At 38.2% G+C, this 18,657-nt stretch overlaps 1 protein-coding gene across 2 annotated transcripts in view; it reads right to left on the bottom strand.

The window, feature by feature from the left end:
* Positions 1–5,079, bottom strand: part of LOC126190700 (2',5'-phosphodiesterase 12-like) — a 152,367-nt gene extending 147,288 nt beyond the window's left edge. Inside the window, exons 1-2 of one of the 2 annotated variants that reach the window (XM_049931166.1) lie at positions 4,718–5,079; positions 3,991–4,212 (exon numbers count right to left, since the gene is read on the bottom strand). Coding sequence is in view for 1 of the 2 variants with exons in the window: in XM_049931165.1 (XP_049787122.1) it covers positions 3,991–4,697 (707 nt within the window). In the remaining variant the exon portion in view is untranslated. Of the gene's footprint in view, positions 1–3,990 lie in introns of both variants that reach the window. The other variant, XM_049931165.1, reaches the window with a different exon arrangement.
* Between the last annotated feature and the right edge of the window lie 13,578 nt (positions 5,080–18,657).

Genomic DNA, 18,657 nt, shown 5'->3' with positions numbered 1-18,657 from the left:
CGAAAGGGGGGAATTTGACAGGGCTCTGAAAGACCTACATAGAAACATGGTCCCGGGAGTAGACAACATTCAGTTAGAACTACTGATAGCTTTGGGAGGGCCAGCCATGACAAAAACTCTTTCATCTGGTGAGCAAGATGTACGAGACAGGCGAAATACTCTCAGACTTCAAGAAGAACATAATACTTCCAATCCCAAAGAAAGCAGGTGTTGACAGGAGTGAAAATTACCGAACTATCAGTTTAATAAGTCACGGCAGCAAAATACTAACATGAATTCTTCACAGACGAATGGAATAACTGATAGAAGCCAACCTCGGGGAAGATCAATTTGGATTCCATAGAAATGTTGGAACAAGTGAGGCAATATTGACCCTACGACTTACCTTAGAAGATAGATTAAGGAAAGGCAAACATACATTTCCAGCATTAGACTTAGAGAAAGCTTTTGATAATGTTGACTGGAATGCTCTCTTTTAAATTCTGAAGGTGGCAGGTGTAAAATACAGAGAGCAAAGGACTATTTACATACAATTTGTTCAGAAACCAGATGGTAGGTATACGAGTCGAGGGGCATGAAAGGAAAGCAGTGGTTGAGAAGGGAGTGATACAGGGTTGTATGTTATTCAATCTGTATACTGAGCAAGCAGTAAGGGAAACAAAAGAAAAATTTAGAGCAAGAATTAAAATTCATGGAGAACAAGTGAAAACTTTGAGGTCTACCGATGACATTGCAATTCTGTCAGAGACAGCAAAGGACTTGGAAGAGCAGTTGAACAGAATGGACACTGTCCTGAAAGGAGGGTGTAAGATGAACATCAACAAAAGCATGATGAGGGTAATGGGAAGCAGTTGAATTAAATCAGGTGATGCTGAGGGTATTAGATTAGGAAATGAGACACTTAAAGCAGTAGATGAGTTTTGCTCAGAATAACTGACGATGGTCAAAGTAGAAATGAAGAATATAAAATGTAGACTGGCAATGGCAAGGAAAGTGTTTCTGAAAATGAGAAATTTGGTAACTTCGAGCCGGCCGGGATGGCCGAGCGGTTCTAGGCGCTACAGCCTGGAACCGCGCGACCGCTACAGTCACAGGTTCGAATCCTGCTTCGGGCATGGATGTGTGTGATGTTCTTAGGTTAGTTAGGTTCAAGTAGTTCTATGTTCTAGGGGACTGATGACCTCAGAAGTTAAATCCCATAGTGCTCAGAGACATTTGTTAACTTCAAGTGTAGATTTAAGTGTCAGGAAGTCTTTTCTGTCAAGTATTTGTATGGAGTGTAGCCATGTATGGAAGTGAAACTTGGATGATAAATAGTTTAGATAAGAAGAAAATAGAAGCTTTCGAAATGTGGTGCTACAGGAGAACGCTGATGATTAGATGGGTAGATCACATAGCTAATGAGGAGGTACTGAGTAGAATTGGGGAGAAGAGGAATTTGTGGCACAACTTGACTAGAAGAAGGGATCGATTGGTAGGACATGTTCTGAGGCATCAGGACATCACCAATTTAGTATTGGAGGGAAGCATGGAGCATAAAAATTGTAGATGAATTCACTAGGCAGATTCAGAAGGATGTAGGTTGCAATAGTTACTCGGAGATGAAGAATCTTGCACAGGATAGAGTAGCATGGAGAGATGCATCAAACCAGTCTCTGGACTGAAGACCAAGTGTGAGGTCATCTACATGAGTGCTAAAAGGAATTCGTTAAACTCTGGTTACATGATAAATCAGTCAAATCTTAATGCCGTAAATTCAACTAAATACCTAGGAATTACAATTACGAACAACTTAAATTGGAAGGAACGCACAGAAAATTTTGTGGGGAATGCTAACGAAAGACTGCATTTTATTGACAGGACACTTAGAAAATGTAACAGATCTACTAAGGAGACTGCCTACACTATGCTTGTCCATCCTCTTTTAGTATACTGCTGTGCGGTGTGGGATCCTTAGCATACAGGACTGATGGAGTACATCAAAAAAGTTCGAAGAAGAGCAGCCTGTTTTGTATTATCGCGAAATACGGGAGAGAGTGTCAATGATACAGAATTAGGGCTGGACATCATTAAAAGAAAGCTGTTTTTCGTTGCAATGGGATCTTCTCACGAAATTCCAATCACCAACTTTCTCCTCCAAATGCAAAAATATTTTGTTGACACCGACCTACATAGGGAAAAACTATCACCATAATAAAATAAGGGAAATTAGAGCTCGAACGGAAAGGTACAGGTGTCTGTTCTTTCTAGACGCTATACAAGATTGAAATAATAGTGAATTATGAAGGTGGTTTGATGAACCCTCTGCCAGGCACTGAAATGTGATTTGCAGAGTATCCTGTAGGTGTAGATCAAATTTACCATGTAAGAGTCAAGTATCTACATCTATACTCTGTGAACCACTGTAAAGTGCATGGAAGATGGTATGGCCCACTGTAACAGTTACTGGGCTTCTTTTCATTTGCATTTACATATGGAGCATGTGACAAGTGCAATTTGAACTGGGCTGCCTAACTTAACACTGCTAATTTGTCTTAATTTCCAGAACAATTATTGAATTTTCTGAATGACTGTCTGAAGAATCTATAGACATACAGAAGCTTTTGAGCTGAAATTATTTTATGGTTATATAAAAATAGTGCAAAAATGTGGCTGAGGAGGCAGTCTTCTACATGAAGAAAATAGCTTCACAAAGAGGTGAACCAGGGATCATATGACTAATGATAAAGGCTTTGTCATTATAATACATTGAAAAGTAAGCTGCTTAAATACGTAGACACACACAGCACAGATAAACATGTTTTTACAAGGATAGGACAGTTGGTTGGCCATGGCATTGCTGAAGGAATCATCCCAGCATTTCACTCATTAAAGGAAACCTACATCAAAATGACCAGACACCATCCTATTAAATAGATAATGTAAGTTTACTGAACAACATACATAACATACATCATGGTGGGAGATTACCTTATCATCCACAGGAAGTGCCAATTCATCCTTACTCTCACATAAAATTTAGTATGTTGAAAGCTTTCCACAATAAGTCTGTGAAACAATGAGCTTTTAGTGTGTAAAGTATTTCAATAATTGCTACAGAGGGCTTTCTTCCCCCACATCTTTTCCTAAATACAAAAGAGGAACAGGAAGAAGAAGAAGAACACAAAACTGGAAACGACGGGAAATGAACAAAGGGCTGAAAGGAGGAGGAGGATTGAGGTTTAATGTGCTGAGGGCAAGAAGGGGCACTTGAGACAGAGTGCAAGCTTGGAATGGGCAAAGATGAGGAAGGGAATTGGGTGTACCCTTTTCAAGGAATCATGCTGCTATTTTTTTTTTTTTTCAGCCGGTTGCAAGAAACATGGGAAAACCCATAACTTGATGGGTAGTCTAAAACAGAACTCTGATGCTCTCAAAACTACTCAAATGGCTTGAACACTGTCACCTCATTCATAAAAAAAAAAAAAGTAACTAGACTGAGTTGTTTCATGAGCTCACGAATATTTCTTCTAATTTAAATTCTCATTAACACCATGCATAGTCAAAAATTTTGACTGTTCCACCTTAGTCTTCAATCCATCTCCATATAGTAAGTTTTATCATCGCTTTTCACAACAAAAAAAGTGTAGAAGAAAAATGAAATACTTGAGGAGGAGACAAAATAAACATTGTTTATAAACTAAAGTGGGGCACAGTATGTATCAACACTGCATTACACAAAAAATAATTGAACTAAACAACAGTTGAATGTATTAAACAACTAGAGTGGGTCACCTTTCAACCTCATTTAGGCCTTCAGCTCGATACAGTCTGTTACCATAACCAAGATATCAGGGGATGGGGGTAGGTCCAGTATCACACTACCCCACTCCACTGATAGGTACCCAACACTGTAGATCGGCCTGTCTTGTACAGCTGCCAGGATACAATCTTTTGATATAGCTACGATAGCCTCTAATTTTACTGTCGCGAGTGATGCAAAATACATACCTTCCAGGAGCTGCTCCTGTTTGTGTGAATATATGACGGTCTTCGAATGGAAACTTTTTGGGACCTTCTTTCACACATTTCTTCGACACTGTTTCCACCTTTGGTCCTTTCAGATCGCCGTTTCCAGGAATACAGATGAGCTTCAGTATACAACCAACATCTTCGGTCGTAGGTGTATAGGAATAACCATTTCCTATTAATTCGAAGTCACCCTGTTTTTTCCTGTACCACAGAAAGTCGCAATCGCCCACATTCGTATATGAAGTCTTAAAAGTAAATGGGGAAATAGGAAAACCAACTATTATGACTCTTGGAAGGGTTATTTCATCTACGCATGGGCCATTCAACACGATATTATATCGAACACTGCCAATACGCAAATGCATTTCGTCGCCCACCCAAAACGGCAAGTCCATACATAAACAATCAGCGGATACTGGACAATCGTTACTATAGAATTTAGCAGATATGGATTCATCGTCTACATCTCCTAGTGCGCCTCCTGCGTCTTTTAACTCCTTTACTTTGTTGGTGATACAAATGACAATTTTATTCAACAAATAATCGGCGGTTGTAGTCAATTTTGCAACAACACTGCAATAATCGTCTATCTTAAATGACTCACTCTGGAACTGGAAACACACAAGCAGGTATTTGTCCTCCTTAATACGGCTGAAAAATACATTCGCGTTTTCGTTGTCTGTCATTTCGAGTTAAAGTATCTTACCTTATAAAACGATTTTCGGTTTAGATCTGAGATAAAATGTTACCAAATTATATTCATGTTTCATTCGCATCACTTTCATCAGTATCACGCACAGGTGTTCTCGTAAGAATTCAACGATCTCACACAACATAATAAAAACACCCAATACTGTATGTCACTCTATCTATATTGACGTTCCGCGTTACTATGGCAACGACGACGAACAAATTGTTACTTTGCAGTTCGTGTCGCAGTTATTGATAATTTCATCTATTTATGGGCGGAACTTCACCCAGAATGAAGAGAATGCTAACTACATATACTTGTATCTCAGTACAGATAACATTTTGGTATCTCTATTAAGGTGCGTCTACACGATGCCTTTTTAGCTGTGTACAGCTTTGCGCATGCGCGTAAGTTTCCAACAGCGCATTTACGCATGCGCTTTTGTGCACGGAATGGAGCCCGTGCGTACAGGTGCATTGCTACCCGCCTTCGGTGAGATTCCTTGCCCTTTTTTAGCAGACGACAGGTAGCTGAGCAGCATGTGCCTGTGTGTTGTGGTTCTGTTGTGATGCGAATTATGGGCAGTAATGTATGCTGACTCTGAAGTAAGCACTAAACCCTGCCCGAATAGGCCACGGCTCAACGGTACCGGCCGGCCGCCGTGTCGTCCTCAGCTCACAGCACGCCTCTCAACTGACTGTATTTCAGTTTACGAGATCGGAGCTGGTGCTCCTCAATCAAGTAACTCCCCAGTTTGCCTCGCAAGGGCTTGAGTGCACCCCGTTTGCTAACAGCGCTCGGCAGACAGGATGGTCATCCATCCAACTGCTAGCCCAGCCGAACAGAGCTTAACTTCGGTGACGGTGATCCGACGGGAATCGGTGTTACCACTGCGACAGGGCCGTTGGCCCAAAGTGTGCACGCATAAGTTTATAGATGATAACAGACGGAAAAGAAAGTCGTCTGGAGAGCCCCTTCTGAAGATTTAAATAAAAATTCGAGATCAGTCGCCGTGACCGTCAAATACTACATAAATGGTCTCCGATTATATATTTGTAAAGAATACGATACCGTAAGTTTAGAAGTAAAAAAAAAAACGAAGAAGAATAAGCCAAACATTTATGAAAACTGTAGGCATAAATGGAAACTGTGGAAGAATATTCATGCTACGGCGACTTAAAAGCAGAACAGCTGGAGATCCTGACTTATTTGAACAAAAGAAGTTATGGGGTTGTTTAGTTCCTCAAAAAGCTATTAAAAACTGAAATGAAGTACACTGATGATGCCAAACACACAAAATTGAAAAATACAACGTCCTTTCTAGTTGATTCTGCCGTCTATAAAATTTCCAAATTTGTCGAGTGCGTGGCTGTTAATCACGTATATCATCTTTCGTGATTAACGTTGTGCAAACAAATGACGTACAAATCACACGGTGAAAGTTAATTAGCCTTCACGCCACGATTAAGAACCTCCCTTCAATATTTCCAAGTTTCAGGAGTAATCACTAAAATGCTTTGTTTTGAAAAGAGGAATAAATAGTTCAAACTGGCAAATTTTATTGCCAGCCTTATCGCTGCAGTTTCCCAATCAGAAAACCAAAATCTCGCTGTGACCTGTTTTGAAATTTGCTGACAAAACGTTTTCATCACTTCCTATTTCTCGTACTTCTGTTATTTAGATACATTCATTACCAACTGTACCTTTTTGAGTTGTCTTTTCATCACAATGAATGCAACAGAAGCTCCTACGCAAAGAAGGGAATTCGTGGTAGGCTGCTTGCACAATGAGGGAACGTGTGGATAGAGAACGTCCATACCTACATGCGTTCTTTCCACTAATTTTTGGGCATGCCCTTTTATTCCCATGCGTCTGCGATTGCACACGACGAAAGAGGCATCGTGTGTACATACGTTTAACAAATACAAATTGCATAAAGATTCTCAGAGCAAAAGAACATTCTCTGAGAATGTTCTCAATTTCGTATGAATAAAACGTAGACCATATGGTCTATGGAATAAAAAATCCGAAGCATTTACTCTGATGAATTCCTTCACAGGCGTCTAAAGCTAGCGAAATGAGGGATGCTCAACTACCGTACCTACCGATAGATGGCTCTACCAGCTGATCACTATCGTCTATATTGCCCGCCATATTTGAATTTGGCAAGAAGTTTCTCTCGGTCTGTACGGTGTATAAGGAATTAAGGATTATCGAAATGGTGATTTCTTGTTCTGCTTTCAATTGTACGAAGCGATGGAGTAAGGAAAGTGACTTACCATTTCACAGGTAATAGGACTACCGATACAATACGACAACAATACAGACTTAGTGCGTTTGCTAATTCGATGTTTTTGAACAGGTTTCCTCTAAAGCACCCAGAGCTGCTAAAGAAGTGGATTACTTCCGTGACGCGGAAAGATTTTAAACCTACGTCTTGCAGTTTTCTACGCGGAAACCTTTTCCGACAAGATGATTACGTAGTGAGCCCTGGAACGTGGAAGAAACGTCTCAGACCCGAAGCAGTGCCATCAGTTTTTGACTTTCCGACACATTTGATGCCGCCAAATAAACAGCCACGACGACATGTTAGGATTTTGAGTGACAACGATGCTTCTCCATTTGAGGTAGCTAATTAATTTCCTTGCTATGTGTGTACTTTTGACTTTTGTGAATTTATTTCGTACGGACACAAATGGGCTACATAGGTCTAAGCAATGTTGTAATACAGTTCCATATTTTTGTTTTTAGCGTTCTGTCCTGGAATCCGTGCTTGATTTGCCCTCTGCAGAAGCTAGTGATTGCGTGGAGAATGTTGTCAATGAGAATTCTTCCGTGGAAAGCATGTCCCATTTATCCAATCCAGAAGCTGCGAATTGTGTCGAAAACGTTAGTATAAGGATGTTTTCACACCCCCAAAGTTTTCTTATAATATTTTTTCATCAAGCCTTGAGTTATTTCAATCATATTTCAGAGTGCAGTTGTTTCTCAAGTAATTGATTGTGGTATACAGTTGAAAGTAGAAATGGAAGACAAGGCGACCGAAACTTGCAATTTTTTCTCAGACATTGCTCACGAATTAAAACGTAAACTGAAGTGTGTCCGAAAAAAACTTCGAAGAAGAGAGAAGAAAGTGTTTTCCATGGATGACATCATAAGTTCATTGAAGGAGAAGGGGGATCTTCCTGAGAAGTTACATAACTTCCTCAATCATCAGAAAGGAACACAAGTGGAATTAGTGTGCAATTTAGTGGACAACTCTCTCTCGTCAAAGGGTAATAGATACACAACAGATGTGAAAATGTTTGCGATGACTGTGTACTTTTATTCACCAGCAGCATATGAATACCTGCAAAAATTAATGCCTCTGACCCATAAATCATTGATTTCCAAATGGGTGGCAAGTGTCAACTGTGAAACTGGCTTCTTAAAAGATGCTTTTAAGTACGTTGATTTGAACCCAATTGTAAGGGACCAGTTCAGCGATTCATGTCTAATTGAAGACAGTGTGGCAATTAGGAAGCAAGTAGTTTGGGACCAAGGAACTAAGCAATACACAGGTTTTTTAGAGTTTGGTGGGGAAGTGCCTCAGTCAAAAGAAGTAATAGAGGCATCTGAGGCTCTGGTTTTCATGCTTGTCTCTATTAAAGGCAAATTTATATGCCCGATTGCATATTTCTTTATCAACGGTGTACAGGCAAATAATCAGGCCACACTGATAAAATCCTCTTTAGAGAGGCTGTATAGTTCTGGCATTAGGGTTTGGTGTGTTACATGTGATGGCTGCAAGGTAAATATAAGCACTTTACATACATTTGGCTGTACTTTAAATTTTTCCAAGTGTGATTTTAAAAGCTACAATGTTTATTGTATCTTGGACATGTCATATGATTAAGTTTGCCAGAAATGTTCTAGCAGAAGTATCTGCTATTGAGTCTCCAACTGGCATTATTAGATGGCATTTCATTGAGCAATTGAACAAGGTACAACAAGAAGAAGGTATGACATTTGCCAACAAACTATCAGGACAACATATAAGTTATGTAAATAGAAAAATGAATGTTGCATTAGCTCCACAGACTTTGAGCTCTAGTGTGGCAGATAGTATAGTGTTTTTGAGGAGGGCTGGTGATCCAAATATTAAAGGAAGTGAAGCAACAGTAGAATTTTTGTATAATATTGATAGGATTTTTGATATTCTGAACTCCAGAAATCCATTAGGTAAAGGGTATAAGAGCCCCTTGAGACTTGACAACAAATCTTATTGGCTTGGTATTTAAAATAAAATTAAAAAAATGGTTCAAATGGCTCTGAGCACTATGGGACTTAACATCTATGGTCATCAGTCCCCTAGAACTACTTAAACCTAACTAACCTAAGGACATCACACAACACCCAGTCAACACGTTGGTATTTTCAGACACACTGAAAATTATATCAAAAGCTTAAAAATCATTGGTGTTCCATTGCTGCTCCATGCACGAAATACTTTTGCTTTTGGGATAATTTTCAATATGCAATCAGTAAGGCACATAGCTCTGAAACGTATGCTTCGTGTTGGATCTCCTTTGAAGTATTTGCTAACATATAAACTGTCACAAGACCACATAGAGCTTTTTTTCCCCTGCATTCGGTCCAGATGTGGTTGGAACAACAATCCAAATGCATACCAGTTCAAATGTGCCATGAGAAAGTTGTTCTTGGGTAACAGTGTCACTGCAATGAATGGGAATTGCTCAAATTTTAATGTGTGTTGTTTGCCACCTGTTTATGATTTTCATGCAAGAAAGCATGTAGTAGAAAGTGATGAAAGTGCTGCAGAAAATGAAGTAGAGGAGTGGTGTGCACTTCTTGATGATAAGATTAAGTTCTCATTTCACAAGTAAAACATACTCTATTATATTGCAGGGTATGTGTCATTGCACCTTTCAAGGCAGATCACATGCAAAGACTGTCTTCACATACTGAAGCCACCAGTAGTTAAATCTGCATTAGAATGTGATTCTCTCTATGCTTTTCCCAATATGTCCAATAAAAATGCATTTGTAAATTTGTTAACAGGGGAAAACTGGTTAAAACAAGTGACTGCGTGTACTCTGTTGTAGAATACTCAGAAACTGTTTCAGATGTTTGTGATTGCTGGGGATATGCGACAGAAATATATACAGGCCAAGATTTTGCATTGTGTTAAAAATAAATTTGTAGATTACCCATTTCCTGCTCTTGGTCATGATTACCATTATGAAATTAGGATTGAGGACTTACATCAGACTCAACTTGTTTGTAAGATTGCATCCCTATACTCCTGCATACGCTTAAAACGTGGGAAAAAAGCCTGCTGAGAAAATTTTAAACAACAAATCAAGTATAAGGCAGAAGTTAAATAAATTCATATTGTTTAATCATGTATAGTGCTCAAATTGGAAAAATTATGTAACGGGACATTCTATGCAGATGGGTGTGACATTGACAGATATTTTAAAACTATTTTGTCCATAGAGTTGTTGTTGTGTAATGATGAACTTCAAAAGATGAATCACATTGAAGTAAAATTAAGTCTTTACGTCCTGTGTAGATATTGTAAAAAAATTATAATTGTTTATTATATAAGCTTATTTTAAGATGTTTGGTGTTACAAAATATGCACTTGCATTAAAAACGTGTGATTTGTGTGAAATGTTCTGAGACTTATTTGACAGATGGCTTTCAGTGTGAGAAAATATTTCCCTCAATAATTATGTTAACTTGAATTTTTCACTTTAAGAAAACAGTTTAATCACAGGATGGGTGTGATCTAATGGAGTATGCAGTGGCCCTATGTTTCAAACAGTAATGTTTGTGGATACTCTGCAACATAAGAGCAATAAAATTGTTACTCTGTTAATTCTTGTTTTAATACTTCCTATAATGAACACAATGTTCCAGTTGATCATAAGCATTCTTATTACTTTATAACCATTCTAGAATATGGGGGCCTGAGTCAGGCAAAACCTAATTTTCTGAATTTTGTCTTTATTTTGCTAGGATGTCTTTCTATTATATTTTCCTGTGTTTGGGGGGGGGGGGGAGGGGGGATGAAGAGAATGCAAATAATCATATAGAATTATCTTTCTAGCACTACAAAGTACAGAATACAGTGATTACACTACAAAGTACAGAATACAGTGATTACAGGTACACGTGGAAATCTAGGAAATGTCAGTATTCATGTTACATGCCTAATTTTCATCAACATTTACCTTAATAATACGGTTACACTTTTTGCTGATTTGAACTGTGTACTACATGTTAAAAAGATTTTGTTTGGTCATAGTAATAAAAGCATTTCATTTTGTTAGTTCATATGTCCCATACGGAACTGAAATTATCAAGTTATGATGACAAAGGAAGTAAATAACATTAAGGAATCTTACTTCACAGAAATTATGTAACAATGGTTACACTTTTTGCTAGTTAACTTTAACATAAGCCATTTAGTTTTCCATTAAGAGTGAAAGCAGTTGCACGAGTCACGTAAAGAACAAAGTTTCCCATAGGGAACTAAAGTATTTTACGTTTGAGTTATTGCAGATCCAAAGTATTGTGATCTTCATATTTCTATTTAAAAAAGTTTGTTACTCAAATTCACAGACATTTTGGAATCTGTACATACATGTGTGTAGCAAGGTACTTTTCATGTGCCATGTGGAACCTTTAATTTTCTGGTTTAAATATAGTTTATTTCATAAATTACCTTTAATACCAGCACTGTCTGAATGCATTATTTACCATTTAGAAGAAGAAATATTAGTGTACAGAATAAATAACAAACCTCATGAAAAATGCGAGAGATTGTTCTGTACAGAACTTGGAATGGCTCTTTATCAATAGCAGGTAAAAAAGAAGGCTTCTATTAAATGTTCAAAGAAACCAGTCAGTACCTCTTAATTCACCATAGAGATGATACAGTAATAATAACAATTTACTTTTTTCAGAATTTCTGCTAAGTATTAAAAGTGTGAAGACCTATTCAATTAGTATTTGCTTTACCAATAACCTGTAGTACAAGCACACGTATAAGCAGATAATTATGGGAGTCAGGAGTTATGTTAAAATTAAAGATACTGACTGTTATTACTTGCTCACAAAGCATTGTAGTTGTTGTACAGTTTATGCTGTATGTGGTGTACCCAATGTGATTCCTGGAGGACATAATATTCTGTTATCCTATGGGAGTGCACTGGTACCACACCTATTGAAAGTACGTTTTGCTGTGGAATAGTTGTATCAGATGTCTGTACCAGAAAACAAATCTCCACTGTGACACCCTCATGTTCTTGGTATGCTATTAGCTATTATTACAGGAATACTCTTCACATGGAGGAGTAAGCATAGTGAGATTTTCTTTTTCATCATTTCCAACATTGTACACAACTTTCTTGCACCTTTATGTTATCACATTTTTCCCTTGATAATCGAAAAGGGAGAGGGGAAAAAAAAATTTAAGCGAGCTTTCATAAAAACTGAAAACTCTACTTGCGTCAGTTGTTATTTTAAAAATGTTACTCTCTATCCAAATACTGTTCTATTTCTTCAAACCAATTTTGAATTTCTCAGGTTATTACATATTATTTACTGTACATTGTCCAACAATACTTCTGTTGTTACCAGATAGTTTGTAATGTGGCACTACCTTTGTGCCACTGGTATTGGCTAGTGTACTTTTGCAGATAAGAAAATCAACTGGACTAGAATGTCCTGTCAGTATAGGACAAATTCAAACAATATGGAACTTTTTACACTAAATTTGCAATATAATGTCACCCTTGTCTCACACAGATTGTAGCAACCATTGGGGTGCCTGTCTGGCCAGCTTCTGCAGCTTTCACTTTCAGGTTTGTTTTTTGCTTGGGCCGTATACTGACAACCAGTCATTCCAGTGATTGACACCATGTCAAAGACTGGAACCAAGATTCACAGAAATAGAATTCTATGGTTGTAATTCAAAGTGTAATTAATTTTGCTCACTGACATGTTTTGAATTCAATTTTAAAATTGTATGGGTGTCAGACTAGAAAATTACGGTTTTAAGACACCCCAACCTTAAAATTAACAGCTGTGATCGAGGTTATTTTCAACAAGTTTCTTCACTTCCTACATCATCATGGATCAGTCCAATATAATATTATTACTAGACTTAACTTCCAAATGACACAAGTCATGCATTTAAGAGGAGCCTTAACGTTGGGCATTGTGTTTGTCTCATTTAAATGTATTTGTCTCGTATCAAAGAATGAAGCACTGTTAAAAACTGGTGCTTCTACCATATCACTCAGTTTAAATACACTGTGTCATGTACAGGCGTTAATAAAATCATGGCATTTAAATTACTGATCAAACAGAGAGCCAAATTCTTAAGTGCATGTTGCAATTACAGTGTCAGCATATATGCAGATCGGTAATGCATCACTTCAGATAAAGAAAAAATAACGATTTCCGTTTATACGTAAGTAATACTTTAATAGTTCAGTTGTAATTTCTGTTGTCAGTAAAGATACCCCTAGGCAAACGATGTCAACTTTTTTTCCAAGAGAAGTCTTCACTGTTGTCCGCACTTTATTTTCCGAATTATACCAGTAGTTAAAAGCTTCGGCAAGTACAGTAATTTGTTGACCTCCATTGAATCTTAAATAGTGTTTTAAAACGGGCAAATAAGTAAAACACTCATAAAATAGTAATCAATTTGTAGGTCAGCTTGTCAAACTTTCAAAACACACTCGAATTTAGGAATTTCATAGCAGAACTGTCACCGTTTTTTCTCGCTAGATTAGAAACACTTCATTATGTTGATGTGTAGATATCTAGAACATCCAATATAAAATACTTATGAGGGCGCAGAACGAAAAACATTTTCATCCGTGTTGTGATACTTTGTTTTTTGCCAAATTCAGATATGGCGGACACTCAATGATACGATCTCTTGCCGGCACGCGCTACAGCCATCTATCGGTAGGTCCGGTAGTTGAGCATCCCTCATTTAGAGAAGGTTCACTGCGTGTCGTCTGCCATGTCTGGCACACAACACGAGCGTCATGTTACATTTCATAAAACTCGCCCAAACATGTAAACTATTCACGGTACAAACACGGAATTGGCATCAGTATGTTCTGGAAGAGCTGTACTACGTTTCGAGTTTACTTTTATGTACAGCAACAAATTACTAAGACTATTACGAAAATCATTTTTTTGTGATGTTACCGAATTTTCGACGTGCAGGAAGCTTTTTGTTATCAAAATTAGGTGAAGACGTTACGCCAACGAAATTTTAAGGCAACATGACATTTTTATCTACTCGAAACCGGAACTTCTACTTTCTTGGAAATGAAGCAGCTCCGATTAGTTGTCTTTGCTTCGTGATTTGAAGTTCGGAATGTAATGGTCGCCTAGTCGTAGATATTGCTATAATGGCACTATTTCACTCCCATTTACTGAGCTTGTTAGCACTTGATGTTAGGTTGTCGCCATTAAAATGCATTGTGGTAAATCACTGCTGCTTGCTGGATCGCTGCTGCGTCTCGATGCTGATGCTGGCTCTAAATCTGGTTGTCTAGGGGTAAAATGATGAGGTCTCGTGTTTTTGATGATAAATAAATAACGAGCGACTCCAATAAAAATGACACAACACAAAGTAGTACTTCTTTTACATGTTCTTTGCATCGTTTATCTACTTCGAACAATAACACACAAACACACTTTACCAAACTGACATTCCGACTGCTTTCCAACCCTTCTTGCTGCTTGTATTTATAACCTTGTCAAATAACTACTAAAAAGAGATATAGTTTACAAGTCACATGTACATCTGTTATTGTAATTTGTGCAGAAAAGTTATTAATTTACATCTAATGACATAATTTAACAGGTTATTAAAATGACAGACAGATTTGTTGACTTGACAGAATAATTCTTTGTTACAAAAGGGCAGTTTTTTAGAAGTTTGTCAGTTGACTTCTCTAGTTTGCATAAATAAGTAAACAACATGAATGATTAAGAATTACATTGGTTTTCGTCTAAAATAGGAGTGTTTACGTGAATACTGAGTGAAAACGGTCCTAGTGAACAAATAGGTTTCAATGGGTGATTTTTATTTAAGGAGATCCAAAATATTTAAGTTGTCAACTATTTTTCGTACTTCATATTAATTATTTAAGATGAACTTAGTGTTTTTACATGATGACATTTGCTGTATCATTCATCAAGTGATATTAACTTTTGTGTGGTCAGTTATTCAGTAATTTAATGGGTTGACTGTTTATGGAGACATGTTATGCAATCATTGTTAACATACACAATAATTTTTCTATAATCATAAATACTCGTTAAACTGGTTGAATTTGGAGGGTATCGCATACTTTGGTAAAGTAAAGCCTTTAATAGGTTCCATTACAGGAACCAAGCCTCATTATAGTTCCAATAACAAATGGTTAAAATGGCTCTGAGCACTATGGGACTCAACATCTGAGGTCATCAGTCCCCTAGAACTTAGAACTATTTTTATTTATTTATTTATTTTATTATCCAACTTTAGGCATTAAAGAATGCAATTGATGTCGTCATTTGTGTACATATACACTTTACACAACTAACAGAAATGGTGTAATATATTGTAGATCATTATTTTCTAAAAATTTGTCTTTGATGCTGCACAAGGTATTTGCATTATATTTACATGTATAAGTTTAATCTAAGTGAAACTATATTAGTACCGATACTTAAGATCATCTTTAGTGCACATTATTAACTCTTCTATTGTATAAAAAGCTTTTTTCTCTAAGCCATTTCCTTGTGACACTTTTAAACTTATTCAGTGACACATTATGTGCCTCTATTGGTAACATGTTATATAGTTTTACTCCCATGTACCTGTAACTATCTTGAGTTTTCTTTAGTCTAGCAACTGGGATGTCAATTTGCTGTATTGATGCTCCACAGTGTGCTTCTCTGCCGAGCACTGCTTCTTCTCCACGTTCATCTAATTCGAGTGGCCAATCTTTTTGAGGTTTCACTCCTCACAGCCTTCACAGTCGAACTGCCAACCACTCGGATTCTACCATTGTGTTACCATCTTCGTGTGACAGCTCTTTGTCACGCCGTTCAATCCACGCTGGCTCCTCGTTGCCTTCGGTCATGCTCCCTCGTCCATCAGCTGATCGCCCGAGGTTGTCGCCTGCGCAGTCCAGTGCACCTGCCACCCTCCTCTTCGCAGATGCTTCCCCCTGCCATGGCTTTCCCACACCTCCCTGCCTCCCTACCATTGCTCGTACAGGTGCCACCCAAGAATTCACAACACATGTACACCCTCATGACATACATAAATTATCTGTTGTCGTAGATGGCGATACGGTGTGTGTGGTACTCACGTGTGACAATGTTCAGGGAGGAAGTGCAGAAACTCGTGTGGTGCGCCGCTTTAAATTGAACACAAGTGCAGCGTGTGGCAATTTACGTGCCTTTGTTAGGCCTTCTGGCAAGGTGATTCTCCGCTGGCCTGCTGACGAAGTGCTACACCTCCACTCTAGGATGGGACATCCTCTACAGCCGCCGGCATCGCTAGCTGACTTCGCCGTCGACGTACCGGGTTTCACCCCCCTGTCTCCTACCAGTCAACCACTTCTGCCTGACGCGGAAGAACAGTACGTTACCTTCCTAACTTCTCACCCTCCCCCCCCCATTGACAGGGACGTACTCCATACTGCACGGGGGGGGGGGGGGGCTATGTGGCGTAGGGCGCCATAAATATCGATATTTGTTCAGTGTATAAATGTGCTATCTTTGAGGAGAGGGCTTTGGGAGGATGTTGGCCACTAACAGCAGTTAGCCTGCGGACTCGTCTCTGTGTAGAAGCGAAGTGCTAATAAATCTGTATCTGAGAGAATTCTAGTTGTTTATCTACAACTATATCCTATTCTCTCCCTACTTAAACCTAACTAACCTAAGGACATCACACACATCCATGCCCGAGGCAGGATTCGAACCTGTGACCATAGCGGTCGTGCGGTTCCAGACTGAAGTGCTTAGAACCACTCGGCCACATCGGCTGGCTTCCAATAACAGCTTCCGTTAAGTCAATCGCTTTTGCGGTGCCTTTAACTGAAGGCGTGGGCTACTGCTTTATCCCTGGTGCCTGAAGTTTGGTATTCTCGGCACACTCTTGACACTATAGATCTCGGAATGTTGAATTCCCTAGTGATTTTCGAAATGGAATGTCCGGTGCGACTAGCTCTGACTATCACACCGCTTTCAAAGTCTCTTCATTTCTGCTGTGTGGCCATAATCAAGTCGGAAACCTTACCATATGAATCACCTGAGAAAGGAAGCTCCCCTTCGCATCCTCCTCAGATTTATTGGTAAGATGGCCTATCACAAACTGAACACAGATCAAGCATGAAAATAGGAAAGAGGTATACTGAACTGTAAAAAAAAGAAAAGAAAAGATCAGTGAAAGACCCACGTTTAACAAGTGCAACATCAATCCGAATGGAATAGCAACGTCGTCATGGTGAAGTGCTCACAGTGTTGGACAAGAAAGTGTATGAGTCGGGTTCAAAACTCCCTCATGCCATTTATTTATTTATTTATTTATTTTTTCACTGCATTATAAACTGCCTGTCTGGTCACTTAAATGTTTGTTGCCTTTATGTAGTTTTAGCTGTTGTCATACTATACATTGGTTGTCGAATACGAGTCATGTGGTAAGAATTTATTACCATCACAAGTAAATGAGATGAATAGTGAGAGCAGGTGAGATACCATATCTCGCGGAAATGAAGACAAGTAAATGGGCTGTGAACTACGTTACATGGAATTCAAGAGTAAAAACTTCCAAAACTTCAGAAACGTTAAATGCACGTATTTCGACAGAGCACATAGAAACTGTGCGATTGTGAAACTGTTGTGTTCATTTGTAGCTGCTCATGTGACACACAATTCCTTGTGAATGATTACATTCACGTTCATACAAACCCCAAAATCGGGTATTTGCTCATCAAGCCTACAAATTAGGTGTGTCATTGTATGACACACGTACCATCACTAATGCTGTGGATGACACACCAGACATGTTTTTTGGTGGAGCATTCGGCTGACCTGTCGCCTTGTCATTGAAATAAAACAACCGCTTGTTTAACTCCTTTTTCGATACCCTAATGAAATGCCCTCCGAAGAGGCAATTTATTGAAAGTTTCGTAGTTAAAATTGTATGTAGTATACCTGCACAAAATAAGTGTTTTCGTATAATACATTAAATTTCATAAAATCTATTATTATACTTGTTTAATTGTATGTCATATTCGTCTAATATATTCTAGCATTATTTTGCATTCACTAATTAAGCCATAAATAAGAAAAATTAGGTTGGCATTGTTGTTTTTCACTGTTTTGTATAATGTGATATATATCTTATATAAAAATCTTTTATATTGTATATGACAGATTGGGCATAACATACGAAAGGTTTTGTGTTTAGCGATTCATAGTAACTTTGAGATTTTAATTGTTAATTTTATAAATCTATACTATAGTTTTGTTAACTTCATTGTTAAGAACATATAAATAGGGGAGCAGAAGAATCAGAGGAGGCTCACTTGGATGCAGTTCACAGACGTGACCACTATGTCGCACGTCATTGTAATAATCTAATTGTTGTACTATGGTTTTGGTGACTATGTAGCCTGTTATGTGGAATGGGCTCCCACCAAAAAGAAGTTGTGCAGCTTGTCATTAATAAACCAAAAACGACCTAGGTTACTTTATGGAATTCAAGTGACTAGATCCAGTTTGCAGATGAAATGGACTGGTGGACGAGTTAAGCAGCAGCAGCAACAGAAGGAAGCAGATTACTCAGAGTTACACCAAACTAAGATATGTATAAGAGTGCATTAAACTTTATATGTCATTGTTGAACTAATTACTAAAGT

This window comes from Schistocerca cancellata, chromosome 6 (assembly GCF_023864275.1).
Source record: "Schistocerca cancellata isolate TAMUIC-IGC-003103 chromosome 6, iqSchCanc2.1, whole genome shotgun sequence".
NCBI classification, from domain to species: domain Eukaryota; kingdom Metazoa; phylum Arthropoda; class Insecta; order Orthoptera; family Acrididae; genus Schistocerca; species Schistocerca cancellata.
Note: the sequence above shows the minus strand (reverse complement) of the source record. Positions and strands in the feature narration are given on the sequence as shown.